At 32.9% G+C, this 19,866-nt stretch overlaps 1 protein-coding gene and 1 pseudogene across 3 annotated transcripts; both read right to left on the bottom strand.

Moving 5' to 3' along the window:
* Positions 1 to 704: 704 nt before the first annotated feature.
* Positions 705 to 4,643, bottom strand: LOC100780696 (FT-interacting protein 3-like; annotated as a pseudogene).
* A 1,612-nt stretch (positions 4,644 to 6,255) lies between these two features.
* LOC100780157 (VIN3-like protein 1) lies at positions 6,256 to 14,749 on the bottom strand. 3 transcript variants are annotated; one of them, XM_006583335.4, is made up of 6 exons: positions 14,577 to 14,749; positions 14,099 to 14,165; positions 13,404 to 13,471; positions 8,672 to 9,299; positions 7,934 to 8,244; positions 6,256 to 7,839 (listed from the first exon to the last, which is right to left on the bottom strand). In XM_006583335.4, the coding sequence occupies exons 3-6, from the start codon at positions 13,432 to 13,434 to the stop codon at positions 6,650 to 6,652; spliced, it is 2,160 nt and encodes a 719-aa protein (XP_006583398.1). In that variant the 5' UTR covers positions 13,435 to 13,471; positions 14,099 to 14,165; positions 14,577 to 14,749; the 3' UTR covers positions 6,256 to 6,649. The 3 variants fall into 3 exon arrangements, with proteins under 3 accessions (XP_006583398.1, XP_040872880.1, XP_006583399.1); XM_041016946.1 differs by lacking the exon at positions 14,099 to 14,165 and adding an exon at positions 10,463 to 10,527 and having other exon boundaries at positions 14,577 to 14,748; XM_006583336.4 differs by lacking the exon at positions 14,099 to 14,165.
* Between the last annotated feature and the right edge of the window lie 5,117 nt (positions 14,750 to 19,866).

The following is a 19,866-nucleotide window of genomic DNA, read 5'->3' as shown; positions in this document are numbered from 1 at the left end:
GGTGAAACTCTATAAATGATTCTTCGGATTTTCTCATACCAGAATGATATGATGATTTACTAGTTGCTCCAAATCAGGCCGCTGGTTCCCTTCAATTCCATCACGCATAGCAGAATGAAATTACTATGAAAATTTTAATGTTCTTCCAGTTGTTTCACCTCTTAGTTTTTGCAATTATCGATATAAGCAAAATCCTCTGTACAAACACTCACAAGTCACCAAACTAAAATGTTAGCGGAAAAACATTATAAGCCGTACGTTCTCATTTAGGAGCATTCCATTATTATCAAGTTACTTAGATGTCAAATAAATAAAGGCAATTTCCATTTGTTCAGTTATGTTAATTTATTGTGGTCAGCAACCTGTCAAACTTGGTTGCAAATTAGTTCTGAGCTTATGTTCTTATCTTGCTTCAATTTTTCTTTCTGGAACAAAGCTTCTGTATTCAGTATTTTACCATAAAGAATGTTATTAAAAAATTATTGTTAGCCTCGAGGGTTATAGGGTAATGTTCTCAAAACAGGACCAAGAATAAACTAATTGTAGATGCCGAACAGAATATTGAAGGCAATAGAGCCTGCTCTCAGACTGTTAAAGTGAATTTCAATCCTTAAATCAATACAAGCTAATTATACCACAAACAAGGCAATGATCACGATTCATTTTAGTTTTTTTTCTTAAAAAAAAGAAGTATTTAAGAGAACCAAAAAAAAATAAAAAATCTTACACTTGCTTGACCACTCTAATAGAATTTGTGGCATACAAACAGACCATATACTTATCTATCAGAAAGTAAGCAGTGAAATAATTAAATTGGATATCTCCAATGGAAAACACGAGGAAGGTGGAAAAACAAAGTGTTGATGAGAGAGAATCACAATCTTCTGTGTTCATCATCTCCAACTCATAGCATGCCATCTGATTTTGCCGGCATCCTCCTGAGGAAGTTTTGTGGGACTGCAGGCATATCAAATCGAAACCTTGGAGGCCTTAAGACATAAGTGACCCACATGAACATCAAAATGCGAAAAGGAACCAAATATGTCACAATGACAGCCACAAAACAGAAAATAACAAACAAAAATGTTGCTCTTGGATCCCTCCAGCTGAGTAGAGCCTGCACCCTCTCTCCTTGAGTTGCCAAGTCAGCCATCATTTCTAGCACCCTCCCCGAAATGGCTCTTAATCGATCATACCTCTTCTTCAAATTATCACCACTAAATTTAGATGGAAATGGGTCAAATTCTTCTTCTAGTTCTTCAACGGTGGCTGTGTCAGCCTGAGACAATCTCATCCATATGGGAAGGATATCTTGGCCTTGTTCTATAGTGCCAAATCCCAACCAAGAGGAGGAAGGAAAATGTTGATGGCAAAACTATTCTTGGACAGAAAATAACAAAGACAAACATTAAGTAACTAACACCGTGGTAATTGAATTCTTCCAAGCATGTATCTCATGAAACTGTTTAGCAACAGAAACCAAAACATTGAGAAGACAAGCAATCCTGAAAAACTGAACTTTTCCCCTCCTCATGCTCCACACATTTGTCCCCATGTCTAGCATGTACTCCACAACCTCTTTACTGAGTGGTGGTTCAGCCCTTTTGAACCTCAATGTGGCGATGGCAGCAGCTTGGTTCCTCAAATTATCCAACTGAAATATAGACAATGGGCTTATATAGTGCATTCTTGGGAGCAAAGGTTGTGCATAAGTTTGCAAAACATTCAACAATGATGAACAAGAAAACCTCACAGCCAATTGAATTTCTCCCATCTTCCTGGCTCCTTGAGTGTGCAAGTTTATAAGAGGGTAAGAGTGAGAGTAAATCCTATCACTTTCAAGTGTTGACAACCGAATCCTTACCTTGCCAATTCTCCTATCCATTGCTCCTTCAGCCTTTTTCCCTCCGGCATTTTTGCCTCCATTCAAGTTTCCATTATGAAACACAACAATGGTGATCACAGTGCAAGGATCAAACACTTCCCATGTATATTGCTCATTCCAATTGGGAGAAAGACTATCTACAATAGTCCTTGTCCTCACCCACTTGGGACCATACTTAGCGACACAAAAGGCATCGGTGCGGTTTTCCTTACTCATTGGAGAGAGCCCCACAGCATTCAGGATTCCCAATTCAAGAACACCAATACTTGGCTTGCATAAATACTTAGAAGATGGCCTTACATCACTTGTGTAGTGAGTGGCCTCATCAAGAACATGGTACCCTCCATCCAAAGAGATCCTCATGTTAAGTTTACTTGAAAACCCAACCTCCTCTTCACCCTCCTTTTCCTTTGGCTTCTGAAGATTGCACCACACACTAGCTTGTGGAGTGGCATCAATTCTCTGCTGCACATTCTTCAAAGGAACCACACAAATTCCCAAGCTTTCGTGTTTGTGGGGATTCCCCTGCTCAATGGTCACAAGCAAGCAATCGTCAAAGGGTTCTGCCACAACAAACATCAAATCCTCATTCCACATGGGGCTTGCATTACACTTCATAGGACGGCTCCTCAAAGCTAAGTTCCCCAAAACACCTTGGATGAAAATTCCTGATAACGGCTAAATAATTATATTTTAATAATAGAAAATTAGTCAAATATTGACCTGAAATTAATTATTTAGCAGTTATTTGTGATTAAAAGTTAAAAAATTAATTAAATTGAATTTTTGGTTGCAGATATAAAAATTGGAGGTGTAGCAAGCAAAAAAGGCAGAAAAATTGAAGAAAAGAAGAAAATTTGAAGAAGGCCCAGTACAATACGCGCACGTCACGGGCTAAGCGGGCCAGGAAGTACACGCGCTAAGCGCGGGTGTCGTGCTAAGCGCGCCTACGAAGGCCCAAAGCCCACTTCAGCAATTATAAATAGAGAGCGAGTCCAAGGAACAGAGACACCACCACAGAACCCCCTCTCCTAGGGGTTTCATTTACTCCCTTCCTTTCACCCCTTATCATTGTAAAGCTCTCTTCACTATGAGTGGCTAAACCCCCTAGCTAGGGTCTGGCCTAAAAAGCCAATGATGTAGAGAGCATTTCAAGAGTTATCAATAAAAATTTTGTATCTCAGAACTTACTTTCTGTTAGGGTTTAGTCCACTCGGGAGAGGGTAAAGCCTAATTAAGGGTAAGGAATGAATACTTGAATCTGTTTTAAGGGTTAGGTCACTCAGGAGAGGGTAACGCTTAATAGAACACTTAAAGGAAGAAATTATCGTGTTATCTTTTAGAGGGTTTTCCTTCTACATTCTTTTATGTGCTTTTCTTTCTTATTTATTCTGCATCTTTATTTTCTGTTAGTCTTTAGGCCACTCAGGAGAGGGTAAAGCCTAATTAGGGATAAGGAATGAATGCGTGAATCGATTTTAAGAGATAGGTAATTAAGGTAGGCTTGTCATCATGAGGCATCAAGGGCAAGTAGATGGATAGATGTGGGGCAGAATTAGTTCGTATTGATAACAGACAAATCCTGAATCCATGTATCTAGGCTGATTAGACTTGTTAGGTTTTAGCGATTTTAATATATAAATTTTATTCCCTATTTTATTGTTGACTTTTCGTTATCTTATTTTTCTTATTTGTTTTTCTTAGAAGTAGTTATTCCTTATTTGACCGTTGGATTTTTTTATTAGGAGTAGTTATCCTCTATTTAGGAGTAAGTATTTAGGCTTAGTAGATTTAGATTTTATTCTGCCTTTATTTGAATTTTGTAGAAGTAGTTATCTTTATCATATCGCAATTTAAATATTTTATCTTCTATTTTGATCTTTCAATCTTTTATCTTCTAATTTTATCTTTAAATATCTTATCTTTTCTTTACCTTATCTTATGAGATGTGGATTCGACACTCGAACTTCCGAGAACTTTACTACTTTGTGACGATTTGGTACACTTGCCAACGAGTTAACAATTCCCGAGTCATTACCAATATTACTATTTTTTAGCAACAAATCCTCGGCTTGAATCACATTAACTCTAAGGTACCAAAGCCTGGGAGAAATATATACCTTGGAACGAGTGTGAGCAATGCTTTCACCACTAGTTTCTGATGCATCTGAATGCCAAGCCTCAGAAAAAGCTTCATCTGCCTGAGTTCCCATCCAAACAGACACCATCAACTCTCCTTGAAGCTTCACCCCATTTTGATCCTCAAGCTTGTACCATTGCGGCGCCAAGGGGCTATCGGGACGAACTCTCACTGGGACATCACAAATTGTGAATGCAACACGTCCCATGAACTCATCAGGGTCATCATTATCCTTGTCCTTCACCACAATCTCCAAAACTAGCACTTGAATTCTCTCCTTGGCAAAAGCAAAGACTTGGTTCCATTCTGGGGTGGTGGTTTTCTCCAAGCATCTTGTTCTTCCTGTGAAGCTTCCAAGATTCACTTCCACAAAAGGGTTGCAAGGTTGAGATTCACATTTCTCAGACAAGTCTTTGGCTTTCACGACCCTGACAAACAGAAACTGCATTTTCTCAACCAAGTCAAATGCAGTGGGGAGCCTATCACTACTGATTGCTCTTCCAGCACTGATGTTTGGAGTTGTCGCCTTCAGAGAGAAATCCTCTTTGTTCTTCTTTTGGTTTTGGTTTTGGTTTGCCATTGCTTATTCTGCAAAAAAGTTAACACAGACTACAATTAAATCACTCACACACACACACATGTATATATATAGCATGAACAAATGGCATATAGGACTAACGAGAAAACATACAATCACAAACTGTTGAATTTATAAAGAACTCAGAATGTTTGCTCAGAATTTCAAAAGATAAAAATGGTGTGAATCCTTATAATGAAGTGCAGGTTTGGTGAAAAAGATAAAAACAATTGTCAGTTGAATGCAGTGATTACGGTTTGTAACAACAGCAACGTAAACATGAATTTGAAATTGAAAAGATGCCATTTTTTAGTTTTTGAATTTCTACTATTTATGGTAATGCATATAAACATAACACCACACCATGCATCGTGAGAGTACTAAATAAAAAAAATGACCATGCAAGCAAATTTAACGAGAAAATTCAGTATTTTTTTTTAAAGTAACAAGGATGAAAATTCAGAAAATGAAAAAATGTGACGCTCACACACACACAAAAAAAAAAAAGTGAAAGATTATGAGAGAAAGAAGAGGGAACTTACGTGAACTTGGTTGGTCTGACAGTTCAATTTGCCGTAACCACCAAAAAGACAAACAAGTCTACCACCTTTGACGGTGTTTTGACGGCGTTTGCACGTGTTTCTTTTTCTTCAGAATTACTTATTACTTACTAGCACTGGTCGTTTTTAAAAGAAGAAGACGCATTTAATTTAATTAAAACTAAAAACAGCGGTTACTGTGGCTGTTACACAATTTCAGAGTATAAAAATGATGGAAGAAGGCGAGTGGTCTTATGGATTATAGATTATTTTGATAATAATACACATTTAATTTTATTAAATCATCATAATGTGTGCTCTTATGGTCTTATTTTTTTATTTTTGGTTTGATTCTATTATATTATTAGTAAGGTTTCATTTTTTCCTTTGGAATGTAGTATCAGTTTTGTATTTGAATTTTTGAAGACGATTCAATTTAAAACAATTGATGTCATCTAATAATTGACAATTAATCACTTTAGTTTTACTTTTTTCTGCGGCCCTTGATTAAATATTTTTTGTATATATTAAATGAGAAATTTTTATTTCTATTTTCTAAATAAACTGAGGAATTATTAGTATGCCAAGTATATGAGGAATAAATAATTAAAAAAACGTTAACTCTGTTTAAAATTATCAGAAACTTGGAAATCATTTTAATTATCAAGATCTTTAAAATATTACAAACATTTCCCGCCTATTTCAAATTATGATTGCTATAAAGTTAAATCACGTTATTTTTTCTTACATAAATCTCCCAAGAACGCGTATCGTTACTACTGAACCAAACACACTAAATTGACAACATTAAGAGAAAACAATGCAATCATTAGTTTCAAAAAATGAATTTAAAACAAAAGATAAATGTGATTAATTTTTTAAAAGAAAAATAAATTCCAAGATTTATCCACTCACTTTAATTTAATACATAATGTTTTTTTTTAATTTACTTCGATTTCTTACCCTCAAGTTTCAATTAAAAAATAGAAGTTGCAACTTGCAACATTAGAAAGATTTCCTTAATCTTAACATGGCTGCAAAGCATGATACAACTACAATGTTAAGTTATTGTGCCGGGAAATCAAAAGAAGTGAGTGATAAAACACCAAAGAAATCAAAAGAATGACGGGATGAATAAAATCAGCCATCACAATGTTGCTTGTCAAATGATGAAAGTAATTAAAAGAAAGTTCAACACTAATATCTACTTTGACTAAATTCATAATTGACAAATAATTGCAGTAACTTAGTAAATAGCAAATTGACTTCAACATTCTGAGACTTCATGTCCAGAGATCCTTCTTCCCTTCAAGGATGAATGAGTTACTGTCTGCGCAATCATCAATGCAAATCCTTTTAGCAGGACAAAAACTTGTCCCAATAAATTGAATTGCGGTGAGTAATAAAAAATGCATGTACAAGGCAGAAACAATCAGGGTGATTTGTAGTTTTGAAATGGTACTAGTCTTGAAGCAAATAGGGATCTCGGGTAACAGGATTCCACAGCCTTAACTTGATGACACAGCCTTATTGGAGAACCCATTTCTTGGCCTCTTGTTGGATATAATATCAGAAAATGAGTCAACTAGTTGCCCTGCCAAACTACTTGGATCATCAATCAGAGCTTGAATGAAAGTATTTACCACCCGACGTTCTTGTTCTGTCGACCTCAAACTAAACCATGTCAGCAATTTCAACCTAAATTCCTGCTTGATATGACCCTGGCATTCTAGCCAGCGAATTACTTTCACGCAATACTCAAAGTTCTCATCTAAGGAGAATGGACCATCAGATGCACGTAAAGGAGAATCATTTATCAAAGTGCTGTCACAATCATGTGTCTCTTCATTTGTGCTTGCTACCCTCTTCCTACATGCATCTCCACGAGAGTCAACTGCTGGAACTTCACCAGTAGGTCCATGGTTCCAAGTTTGGGAACCACCACTACCGTGTGATCTTGCTAAATTTTTTTCTAAATCATGCGAAGCAGCATCATCATCTGCCTCAACAGCCTGCTGCAAAGTGCAACCATTATCTTCATCCCTAGAAGACTCGAATGGAGGTGTAAGCTCTTCATTTAAATCAGGCACCGAAACAACATTTAGATCAAGGTCGCGAGAAACTGAAGGCAACAGCTCTTGTGGATTGGTAGGCTTGATTGTTTCACTTTGCCCACAGCATTTTCTCTTGTCAGCGCAGCAAAATTCCTCAGAGCAGCCTTGTTCTTGAGCCCAAGAAAGATGCAAAATTTTCCCAAGGTCTCGAACCTTAAATCCAGAGTCTTCCATTGTGGGATTGGGCTCCATTTTGGAGCCAGAAGAATTGCATTCAGTTTGAAGGTTCTCCTTTTTTTTATTCATGGCAACTGATGACGATGAATTCTTTTCCAATATCTCAATGCTCTTGGTGAAACACTTGGCCTCAGAATGACCCAGGTCACCCATATCTGTAAAAGATACAACCCGAAATGTATATTCTGTGCAAGGCTGGAGGTTGGGTATCAAAATCCTTCTCTGAGCTTTGGGAAACACAGAAACGGGATCTTTAGTGTGCGACTCCTCCCTACTCTTGTAATACCAGAGCTTGTATCCCTTAATGTCCCCAGAAGATGCATTTGACATTTCAATTAAAATGATTTTGACTGAGGAAGCTGTTACCTCTTCAAACACAACCTTGCATGCAGCAGGAAGAGAACCCTCTGCAAGTTAAAGAAGTTCATCATATAAATCAAAATTGCTTGGCACGCAAAAAGAATTTATATATTAAAAAGAAAAAAAAGTAATAGTTCCCACCTCTGGATTCTGGATGTACATTGGGAACAGTGGCCAACCATTCATCAGCTTTCTCAATAGCAAGAGAGCAGAGTTTTTGTACGTCACTGGCAATAGGGAGTCTGCTGACAATCCCACGGGCCATCTTGGCAGAAACCCCATTAACTGGACCAACTTCAGTTTCCAGTTTAGCCTTTGCCTCTTTTACCATTTCATGCAATTCTTTAAATCTTGAAGTACCATCCAAAAGCCTGTAGCTCAAATATATTCTGTAGCATAGTACATCTACACGCCGGGCATCTTTTGCTATATTTAGCTGCTTCTTCCAACATCTGTCGGTATTAAACATGAGGCACCAATTTCATCAACATAAACTAAAATTTTAGTCACAAACACAAGTTGAAAATGGTTTAAATCACCACAATATTCCATTTCACAATCAAATTAAAGGAACTGAGAAAGGCCATAAAGGAATTCATTTCTCTTGGAAAAAGACACAAAGGACAACAAACACAGTAGCAATTAAGTTTGCTTCATTGTTGCATGCTAGTCAAGTGAATAATGGACAAGAGAAGCAGGAGACATGGGTGAATTCATTTTTAATTCTCTTATTCAATATATAGTTATATACAAAATGCAGGTTGATACATATTATTTCACAGCATAAACAAAGAAATTTGAAAGATCAATTGAAGCCTCCCAGTATCAATAAAATGATACAAAGAAGAGATAACTAGACAGGTAAAGAAAATTACTCACCCAAGTATCCCAGTAACTTTACCGCAGGATGCACAACAATAACCACCATCTAGTTGCATCAGTTGTCCATGATCAACAACTCCTACTTTTTCATGTTGAAGAGCACACTCAATATGGCAAGACAACCCACAAGAGTCCCCTTGAGAAGATTCACATGTGCATACCAACCAAAGACTAGGATCCTTGTTATCATCAAAAAGGTGGCAAATACAGCAAGAGCACCTTCTACAAAATGTGTCATCTTTAGAGAGAACAGCTCGGCAGGCAGAATTCTTACAGATCCAAGAGTTTGAATGTCCAAAATCACTAGGTGGGTCAGGAGTTGGTACGAACCGCACCGGGTTTTCTCCTTTGCGATGTTGCTTCCTAGAAGGCTGATTGCTGATACCAGAAACTTTTTTTGAGTCCTGTTTCTTGGCAATCTTACTGGTTGACTTGGTTTCAGCCATCCTGCTTTTTGAAGAAATGTTCTTTTTGTCCTTATCAAAGCAAGTTCGTAAAATTTCCTTCTTAGGACCAGATTTTAGGAACTCCTGAAGAAGTTCTGAACTTCTTGAAGCATCATCTGAATGGCCATTTTTTTCTGGAGTACTTTGTGCACTGGATGAAAGGCTTTGAACACCAGAAACTGAAATAACAACCAAATACAAAGTAAGTCCAGGGGAAACAGAAGGAAAATCCAACTAAAGTAAACGATGAAACCTGCTCTGTTAATCAACTGAAGAGAAATAAAATAAAATAAAAAAATAGCAGATTAATCTAGAGCAATAACAAATGAGATAAGTAATAAATTACACACAGGTTCCACCAAAGAAATATGAATAGAAGATTAATCACAGAGCAGTTTAACCTTGAACAGAAGAACTTCAGCCCTTCTGTGACTACATCATTTAGATCAAGGTAATCAAACTCGAGATTTTACTTAGACTTGTGAAGAGGAAACAGAAGCAAAAACCATGGAATCATAATTCGTAACACAGCATAAGATTCTACAAGATTCATAAAATTCATTTATAAGCATATTGCAAAGCATAAATAAGAGAAAAAAACATTATAATGCATATCAAATACTTAAATAAGCTTAAATTCATAATCATAACCATCTCCTTCATCAACCATATTAGCAAGATGATCCTCATATAGATGTGGCACAGCAAGAACATCCTCATCCATATTTTGTCTTGAGGGAGGGTTGCGAGAGGTTGAAGATGGAGACAAACAGTTGTTTTGTGTTTCTCGGTTCTCTCAGTAGATGCTTCTAGGTTCTTGGTGTTAGGGTTAGTGAGCACTTGATTTATGGGCTTGGGTTTACGGGCTTAGGTTTGCAGAATCCTAGAATGGCCAAAACAATTTGGAGCCTGACTTGCCAAGTAGAATCAAAAACTCTACGATTCTGTGTGGCAGTGCTGCAGATTTGTGAGTCTGAGCTCACACCAACTCATGTAGGGAGTGTAAAATCGTGCATTCTATGACTCAGCATGTAATTGTGACTACCATGGTTCAGATTAGGGTAACCCTAAAAATCAGCTTCAACAGAGCTTATTTGATTTCCTTTCCCAAACAAAATCATGGCCCCAATTGTATATATTTAACATCAAAGCTGAGCATATGTTGCTACTCTTGGCCCATTCGGTCTCATTCTTGCTCTAGCACCTGTGTTATTATTAGTAAACCAATACCTGCTTTAGCTTCACACTTGTAAGCCTCATATTTTAACATCATACATGGGCTTAAGAGTATAAACTGGAAATCCAACAACTACAGATAAACACGTCAAGGTTATGTTTCTACCTATTTATCATGTATGCATCAATCAGCAGTAGCTAGAGGACCTGCACTAGAACCCAGAACCCTCCCTATTCCAACGCAACAGAAGAATGTAAATAAATTGTCCAAAATAGTACATTACAAATGGAAAACAAGAGAGAAGCCACATAACAGGATGAACAAGTTGACTGCAACTCGCATGAACTCAATCTAAAAACAAATTGAACTAAATGAAGAATATAAAAACAAAAACCTATGAAGAGTTGATTCTGGAGACAGCCATTATTAATTCATACGCAAAATCAAAGACAATTCAAAAGTATTAGCACATTTTTTATCCATTCCAAATAATGCTACATAAAGCTGTTTTGACTCTTGCATTTTAAATCCTTTATCATTCAATCATGAAGTATCATCCTAATGTTAAATTCTAATTAACACAATCATTGTCTTTGAAAGGATTCCTCTTTGTATGGACAGAACCAATGTCAAATCCATTTCCACCTTCAACTTCATAAAAACAATAAAAAATTTTAAACATCAATGTCGAAATTATGAGCAGATACTAGTACTATACTAAATCAGGAAATGAATTAAGCATTCAAGAGAAACAGCCAACACGCCAAAAAAATATTGTATTCAGTTATTTCAGTTCAAGATGAACAACAAACAACCAAGGAGAAAACCTGGACTCAAGTTCCTCCGGTTGAAATGCAAAATTCATAATTAAATAGGAGTAACAAAAGTCAAGCTACCCTGAATCAGTTAAAATTACAAAGCATTCTCCAAATTATATTCCAAACAATAGGGATCACACCTTTTCACCAAAAGTTTGACAATACACAACAAGGGCACAACACATAAAATATATGCACACATCAGGCATTCTCATAATTCAAATACCTAAAAGACTACATAGAGATCCTCATAAGCACCAGATCCTCCCTACCATGGAAAAAGAAAAAGAAAAGAGATATCCTGACAGAGTCGACACTACAGCACCTCCACAGTCAACAATGTGATAAATCCAGGGAGGGAATTCAAGGCCAACATGCAACAGGTATAGTTTGGAATAACCCTTTATACTAGACTATGCAGGCAAAGGAGAAAGACCTAAAGCTATAATTTTAATTTATTATGCACATCTATCTTAATCAATACAAGTGCAAATCTTTATACGCATACGCCATTCAAAATATTTTTAAGGAATGTCTTCTTCATCAGTCCAACCATTGAAGTATACTTAATTGTCTTGATCCTTCTTGCCAGATATTTGAAAATTTGGTCCTCAAGAAGTACATAATTAAAATTTAATATTTTAAGCATAAAAAGTATACTGAATGCTCATCTTATATATTTTCTAGTGAACAATTACAAATCAATTTAAGATTATCTAAATTAAGAGAATTGATTATCCCATGGAAGATTTTCTATGAAATTTGTGCTATAAAAAGTCTTGTCAGGATAAACATAAAACTGTACAGTAGAAATAAATAATATTTCAGTATAATTATATAATCACCAGACACACTGCAGTTCTACTAAAGTTGTATCTATTTTAAAGTACCAAGTGCATGCTTGGATAATTGGTAAAGTATTACTGGAGTCAGTGAGTGGAATTCATTTGGAAGAAATATCTTCTGTAGAATGAGTTGTACATTTAGGAGGGTTCTTCCTAAAGGTAATTGGTGTAAAACTACCAAAATTACTTTCAACTAATACCCTAATAAATTTTAGTTTGGTAACTGACAAGACAATTTGGACAACAGAATCACTAGTTGAGGAGTTATTTATACAAGGACTAAATAAAATAATCACACTCCACTCTTAGCATTTATAATACCATCAAATTCTACAATGTTTGTTTTAATTGGGAGGATTATATGTACTTCAATTCTTTCTAATTATACTCTATCCATAACAGAAACACACATTAATGCATTAATATTTCATAATTTCATACGATAAAAACACAACATCATTGGTACATCAAAGAGAAAAAATAAATGGACATTCATATTGAGAATAAACATAACAGGAAAAGGGGAAAAAATCCATTTAAAAAGAAGTCCCAGATTGGTTTTGTAGACAATCTTCATACCCTTACCTGATTTATTGCTGAAAATTTGAGTAAATCTTATGCCACATAATTCTTCATTGTTATTTTCCTTAATAAGGTATTACAAAGGTTCACAAAGTATAACATTTCCATACAACAAACGACAAACAGTACTGTTTATTTAGTATAATATAATTCCAATTAACAAAAAAGAGGAAGAATAGGAAATTAGATATACCTTTATGCATTGCAGCCCATAGCCACAATTACTTTCCAAACCTTATACCATACAGAGGAAGAAATACAAACACTTGATTGAAACCATACGTGTTCAGCATTTACTAAACCTGAGAAGCTTATTCAGATATAACATTGATCCTTGATTCTTAAGAAAATAGCCAAGCAGCAGATATGACCTCAGGCTTATGTCATCATATTACTCTATTTTAAGCACATTTTATAATATATTGCATCATATGAGCCAACCAACTTTCACGTCAGGGTTTGGCCAATAAAAGGGAAAATATTGGTGAAGCAATTAAGCACTAACACAAAAGTTATGAGGCACCTAACCATGGGGCTATAAATTGATTAAGTGACAAAAGGCCTAGCAAAAGAAGCCACTTTCAATATTTAAACCAAACAACAGTGGACTGAAACTGTACATAAACACTAGTCCTTATAAGGGAAGAAAGCAAAAGAAATTTGATGGTTAGTTAGACATGTTTTGAAACATGTAGCAGTGTGTTGGTCAGTAGTAAAACACATAAAATAACAGAATCATTAGACAAATCACACAGCATGCATCAGCCAGTCAGCATTAGAAACACAACAGAAAGGGGTATAAAATTGTTGCAACCTGTCACTACTGAAAGAACAAACTAAAAAAGAAGCTCAAAAACATACCTTTAGCGAGGAACTTGTCTTCTAAATCCATTTGCAAGTGTCCAACACTGTAACAAAATGGCCCTTCTCTGACAAGCAGATAAAAAATGGCATTAAAAGGCTGCTTACGTTATTGTGAAGAGAAAATGAGTCTCATGCATGAATCATCACTCCACTCAACTCCCACATGAACAGAAAAAGGAATCATTTTTAGTGAAGTCTAAGCCATGTGTATCACACCAAAGAAAATTAACAAACAATAGTTAACCAAATCTTCAACATAACCGGCACCTCACTTAAAGCACAAATTCCATTTTTAAAATGATCAAGAGGAGTAAACAACAATTACCAAATACTTCAAAAACTTATTCTGGATTGTCACTTTTTTTTCATTTACCTTTAACGAAAAATAAAGTAATAATTTAGCACAGGAGAGAGAAGCCATGTTTCAAATACACCAATGTCGGAATGTAACTAGCTCCTCATGACTTGAGCACAATAAACAAACACATTCAAAACGCAAAACCAATAGTACATCTTTTTTCCCGTGAAATTCGAACAGTGTCAAAGTTTATAATAATTCACACATCTTCGCCAACCACCTGAGCTAAAACCCTTCACCATACCAATAGTACATGACACCAACCATTAAAAATAAAAATATATACCTCAAATTGAAAAAAAAAAAAATCAAACTACAAATACAGCTGTATTACCTTGCCCATTTGACTTAAATCCACGTTTCCTCATGGAAAAGATCCAATTCCAATCAACTTTCAACAGCTAAATAAAATTATTATTATTATTAACTTAAAGTCTTAAATACATTCCAAAACAAATGAAATAATATAGAGATAAATAAATGAGAAAGTGAACGTAAAAAGAAAACCAGAAGCACAACATAATCACGATTTAACCGCTCTTCCAATACGCATTGCGTGCCGTGCATTAACAATAGGGAGAAAAAAATCAAAGAGAGTCTCTAAATTATTTTTCTTAATTTAAAAAAAAACAAATCGAATAAGAAAAATTTAAAAACGAATAAAAGCGGTTATTTATGCGAGAATCACGTGGCGAACGTGAAAATAGGAAAAGAGACCGTGGAAGGGGGGAAACGAGAACGAATCTGCGAAGAAAAGCGAATCGAAAAAACGCAAAAAAAGAAAATAAAAAAAAAAAAGCTGAATCACTGACCTTGGGAGAATGGGGAGAGGAATCAAGGGTTTATTGTTGCCATGAATCCCTAACAACACAACACGACCAGACACAAACGTTGTTGTTGTGGTGGTGGTGGTGGTTGTTGTTAGTTTGCGTTGTTGCGTTTCAATAGAGAGAGAGAAAGAGAAAGAGGAGAAAGACCTTCGTTTTGTACGAGTCACTCACGTTTTAGGAAGGGAGGAACGTCACGCGCGAGGGATGGCGCGTGGAGTGATGGTAGTTTGAATGGTTCGGTTTTTGTGGGTGAATGGATACGGATAGTATAGTCAGGTCAGCTGTTGCTACTCCTCCAAAGTTCTTTCTTTTTATTTGGAGGAATATATTTGTCTAAGAGAATAAAAATCATTTAAAATAAATTTTATATCAATTTATGAAGATAAAATAGTGTAACAATATATTAATTATTATAATTTTTTTAAAATTATCCTAAAACATAAATATATCTTATATTTCACTTTTTTGTATCTTAATTATTTTATCAATGTTGATGGATAAAAGTTAACATTAACATGTATTATATTTTGAGGATTAAATTTTTTGCTTTCATCTTTTAGAGACATATTTATTTACACATTTAAAGACAAAAATGATTATTATTCTCAAAAAGTGGGGAAGATGAAACTCAAGAAAATGTTATACGATAAATATGTCATTATGTTGGCAAATTAAAGATAATCACATTGAAAATCATTTGAGTGACAAATTTGTTTCTCTTTGACGGACGAAAATTAACGATGGATATAATTAAGATTTTCTCGATGAGATTTAAGATATTCTCTTTTTTATTGAATGTATTTGAAGAATATTAATAACATTATTTTTAATGTATTTTTAATTAAAATGAAAAATAATAATTAATGCAATTAGGGTTGTCTTGATGAGACTTTAAGATATTCTCTTAAACTTTGACCCTAACTATATGATTAATCTTGAATCTAAAATCTAATATGTGGTTGGACATATGTCCAACATGCACATTTAAATAGAATTATGTTAGCATAAAAAATGTCCACTGCCATCATCAGCTAAAACAACTGGACTAAGAAAGGATGGGCAAGCCTGCCTCCTAGAATACATAGGCATGTTGAGATGAAGATCATTCTTTGGCAAACCAATCTTTACACAAATTAACTTTTCTTAAGGTATATTGGATGTTGGTCAGGAGAACACGAATTTTGTTAGTTAATGATGATAGCATAGGATGCAACAGAGACATGTGTTGAACCAAAAGCTGATATGCATTCATGGAATTTGTTTCACAAATCAAGTGCAATTAACCATATTCCCAAGCTATTTTAAGAGCATGGTATATAGCAAACAATTTTGCATGAAGGTTGGTAGTCAACAATAGTCGAAGTAATCGTTAATCCATTTGTGAAGAGAATTGCGAAAGATTCCACCAAAGCCCGATTAAGTGTAAACAATGTGACACTTGTAAAATATTAGAAAATATATAGAATTAAACACATTGTTAATCACATCTAAAGTTATTCATTCGTACTTAAGGATGTATTTGACGTGAATAAAACTCAATTTTCTTTTACAAATTTAGTGTATGTTGTGAATTAAATAACATTAATTGATAAATTTGATTATATACCTTTAGATTATCTTTAGTGATAGAACTAATTTTGAATTTTTGAATTTTTTTTTTTTGAGTCTCATGATATTATTAAGATTTTTTCTTTTTTATTCTAGTAATAGATTTTACTTTTGGTTCTTGAAATATTTTTGTGGGTTTCATTATGAGTCCCTTAAATATATTTTATCAATAAATTAGGGAGAGAGATATTAAAAAAAATTAAAATAAGATAATTCTTGAGAATTTTTTAATAGGAATTCAATCTCCATCCATAACAGAAATCTTCAAATCATGTATAATGGTAAATCTAGTGAAAAAAAATTCTTAAACTCAAGAATTCAGCCCAAAAATCTTCATTAAAGATATTTTTATTAGGATTCTTGAGTTTAATTTATGATAATAACCAATATATTAGAAATTGTTGGTGGCTTTAATTTCTTTATTTGACCATTGCGGTTTCTCTCTCTTGTTACCAACTCGTCGTTTTCAGGTTTAAAAATGAACATTGATGGACATTAATGCCCCTTTTGTTGAAAATTATAGAAGTATCAAATCCGCAGCATTTGTTTTTGCTTCTGTTTTACGTAACCCCATCAACAGCTGTACTTGTCACCGAAAGAAATTGAACTGAATAAGAATAATAACCTACTAAACCTAGTTTTTTGTTTAGGCAACCGTTCCTATAATTTATTTTGAATAAAGTAATTTATGTTTAGATAATAAAAAAATTGTACCAAATTAAAAAAAACACTAGTCAAATTAATATAACTTTTTGGTTAAATTAATGAATAGGTTTTTTAACCGTTTAGGGATTTTTAATTAAGTCTCTAAATTGAAAACGTATTGTAATTCATTTTTTTAATATTTTAAATTTCAATTAATTGTGTTTCTATGATTTTAAAAACTGCTACAAATTATTTTTTTCCTAATAATTTTGGATATGTTACAGCATATGTTTCAATGCATATACAGCATACGAACAAAAAAGTAAAGATGGAGTTCTTTTTACAAACTTACGTTTAAGCTAATATAAATTAATTTTAGAGACTGAAAATATAGTTTGATATAAAAAAATGTCTCACTTTATAGTTTTATATATTTCTGCATAAAATACATTGTAATATTTCTTTTCTTTGTTCAAAAATTGTAATAGTAATTGATTCGTTTCTTTTTCATTTATCGTAAATGTTAGGTCAAATTTACTTGTTTAACATAATATATGAGCATGATATTATTAAACTTTACAAGTTTGTACATCTGTAAAAATCAACTAAATGCGATTTTCTGTCCAAACTTAGGTTTGAGCCAATTTCTATTTTCGAAAAATATTCACATTCTTTCTTTTGCAAAATTAAATTTGTGGATTATCATTTGTTTGGTTTGTATTTTTATTTTTATTTTTTCAAAAGATTAAAATTATGAAAATATATTTAATTTAACTTTTTGTTTTTTGCTTCTGGAAGAAAGAAATAGAGAAGTATGAAAAAAAATAAGTTAAAATTACATTTTTACCTTATTTTCATTTTATCCAGAATGAGGTTATTGTTTTTAAATGAAAACGAACTTTTGTTGTTTCTATTTTTTGATTTGTTTGTAAAAATATTTTTACTAAAAATGTTTTCAAAAATCTAACCAAATACATTTTTGCCACTATTTTTTATTTTCAATCAAAATAAAAACAAAAAACAACCAACCCAAACAACCCCTAAATTTATCTCGGATTTCATGTACCACATCTCAAGCGGACATCCAAACATGCCAAGCTGATACAAAAAAAAAAAGTTAATTTATCAGCGACTTTATTGGAAGAATGTATGGTATGAACAAGTTTGATGGATCCAATAGTTAAAGGCAACTACTTTGCAACCTAAACTGTTAAATTAACATGAAATGTATAAATTTGTTAGCAAAGACTCCTCTACCTTAATTGAGAAACTTCAGTTTTGGCTATCTAAAAATACATTTATATTAAAAACCTCGCAAGAGCTTTTCTATCCATACCAAAAACTTATTGAATTCGACCAAAAATATATAGTAAAATATGCAATATAAAAAATTACATTTTAAATCATTTTTACTTAATTCAATGTAAAAATATATATAGATTTACCGTACATAAAAAAAAACAAATGGGTAAAAAGTAAAAACAAATGACAGAGTAAAAATGCTCATTAAATTTACATTAACATGAATAGCTGATGAGTCTGCATCAGCAGAGAAAAAGGTACATTAAGCACGTGATTGGTAGGTGCATTCTCCTTGCTATCCATTGCGCGTGAGAATAACATTATCCAACAAATTATTAATTATTTTTCTTGTTTTTATTTCATTCTATTTTATTTATTTTGGACACGTACTATTGGAGACAAAAAGCGTTATTTGGAGAAGCGTTTGGCTGGGACGTGAGAAAGAGATCACATAACACAATATCGTGTTTTATGATCCATCATAAGGAAAACATAAACAAATAAATGTTCATATTTGTGCATATTTGGTTTTTTAATTTTTTTATGGAAAACAAATTCACTCAATCCAATATAGGTGGCTCAAATGGTGACGCAAAAGATCTGAATTCAAATGCCAAGTTCAATTCTTATAAAAATACATTCTTAAAAAATGTGAAATATTTTAAGTAGAAAATAGCTCATCACTGTCTTAAAAATACTAGACTTGTAAACATATCTCAAAATTTTCCAGATAATTCAATATTTTATTATCTTAGTAAAAAAAAATATTCAAACATTCTTTCTATATCATAAAAAGAAAATTTTGTTTTAATTAATTTTTAATTTTTTTTATTAATCAAAAAATTTATTTAACTATTTGATAAATAATTTTTTTAATAATTTTTTAGTAACTTCTTATGTTTTTTTAAATGTTACTTGAAATAATATTTTTTTAAATATTAGCTCCTAATTATTAACTTTTTATATTTTCTTTCATTTTTATCTTCAACATACTTATCAAATTTCTTAGTTACTCTTTTTAAATAAATTATAATTTTATTATTTTTTTTATTTTATATTTTTCAATTATTTTAATAATTAATTTTATTAAATATTTATAAGTAAATAAATTAATTTTTTAACTTTCAATTAACTTTTCTACTAATTTTATTCATAATCTATACTTAAAAATGTGCATAATAATATAATGAAATAAAAAATAAAAAATATTTGAAATATTTTCATGTATCATGTAAAATGATATATATATATATATATGAATGACAAATGAAGATTCTAAACCATCAAGAAAATTAATATTAATAATAATTATTAGTTAAATTTTATTTCTCATTCATTTGAATCTCTAATAAATTAGAAGGTTAAAAAAAAACATATTAATAAGAAAACTTTGTCGTGTACGTAATTAATTAGTTATGTTCTGTCATTCAGCTGCAGTGCTAAGGTAACAGCTAGTTATGTTATGGAGTCAGTAAAGAACCCTAAAATCTTTTTCGAGCGATATAATGATTAGTTATAAATTAGTAAACTTTAAAGTTAGCTGTGATCCCGTGATTATTGCCGTAGCATTACCAATGTCAAGGTAGCAATGCATGCATCTGCTATCTAGTCACAAAATACTATTGTTATCTTTTTTCGAGTCGTATGATGACTAGTCATTAGTAGTATTGACTAAATTAAATAAATAATAATTCAGCAAAAAATAAATAAATAAATA

Source organism: Glycine max, chromosome 7 (genome assembly GCF_000004515.6).
Source record: "Glycine max cultivar Williams 82 chromosome 7, Glycine_max_v4.0, whole genome shotgun sequence".
Lineage (NCBI taxonomy): Eukaryota > Viridiplantae > Streptophyta > Magnoliopsida > Fabales > Fabaceae > Glycine > Glycine max.
This window is presented reverse-complemented; position numbering and strand designations above follow the sequence as displayed.

Coding starts and splice junctions, on each gene's coding strand:
- LOC100780157 (XM_006583335.4), bottom strand. CDS start 13,434: ATGGATTTAGAAGACAAGTTCCTCGCTAAAG. Junction 9,300..13,403: donor AGACAAGTTCCTCGCTAAAG/GTATGTTTTTGA, acceptor TTGTTATTTCAG/TTTCTGGTGTTCAAAGCCTT. Junction 8,245..8,671: donor AAAGTTACTGGGATACTTGG/GTGAGTAATTTT, acceptor TAATACCGACAG/ATGTTGGAAGAAGCAGCTAA.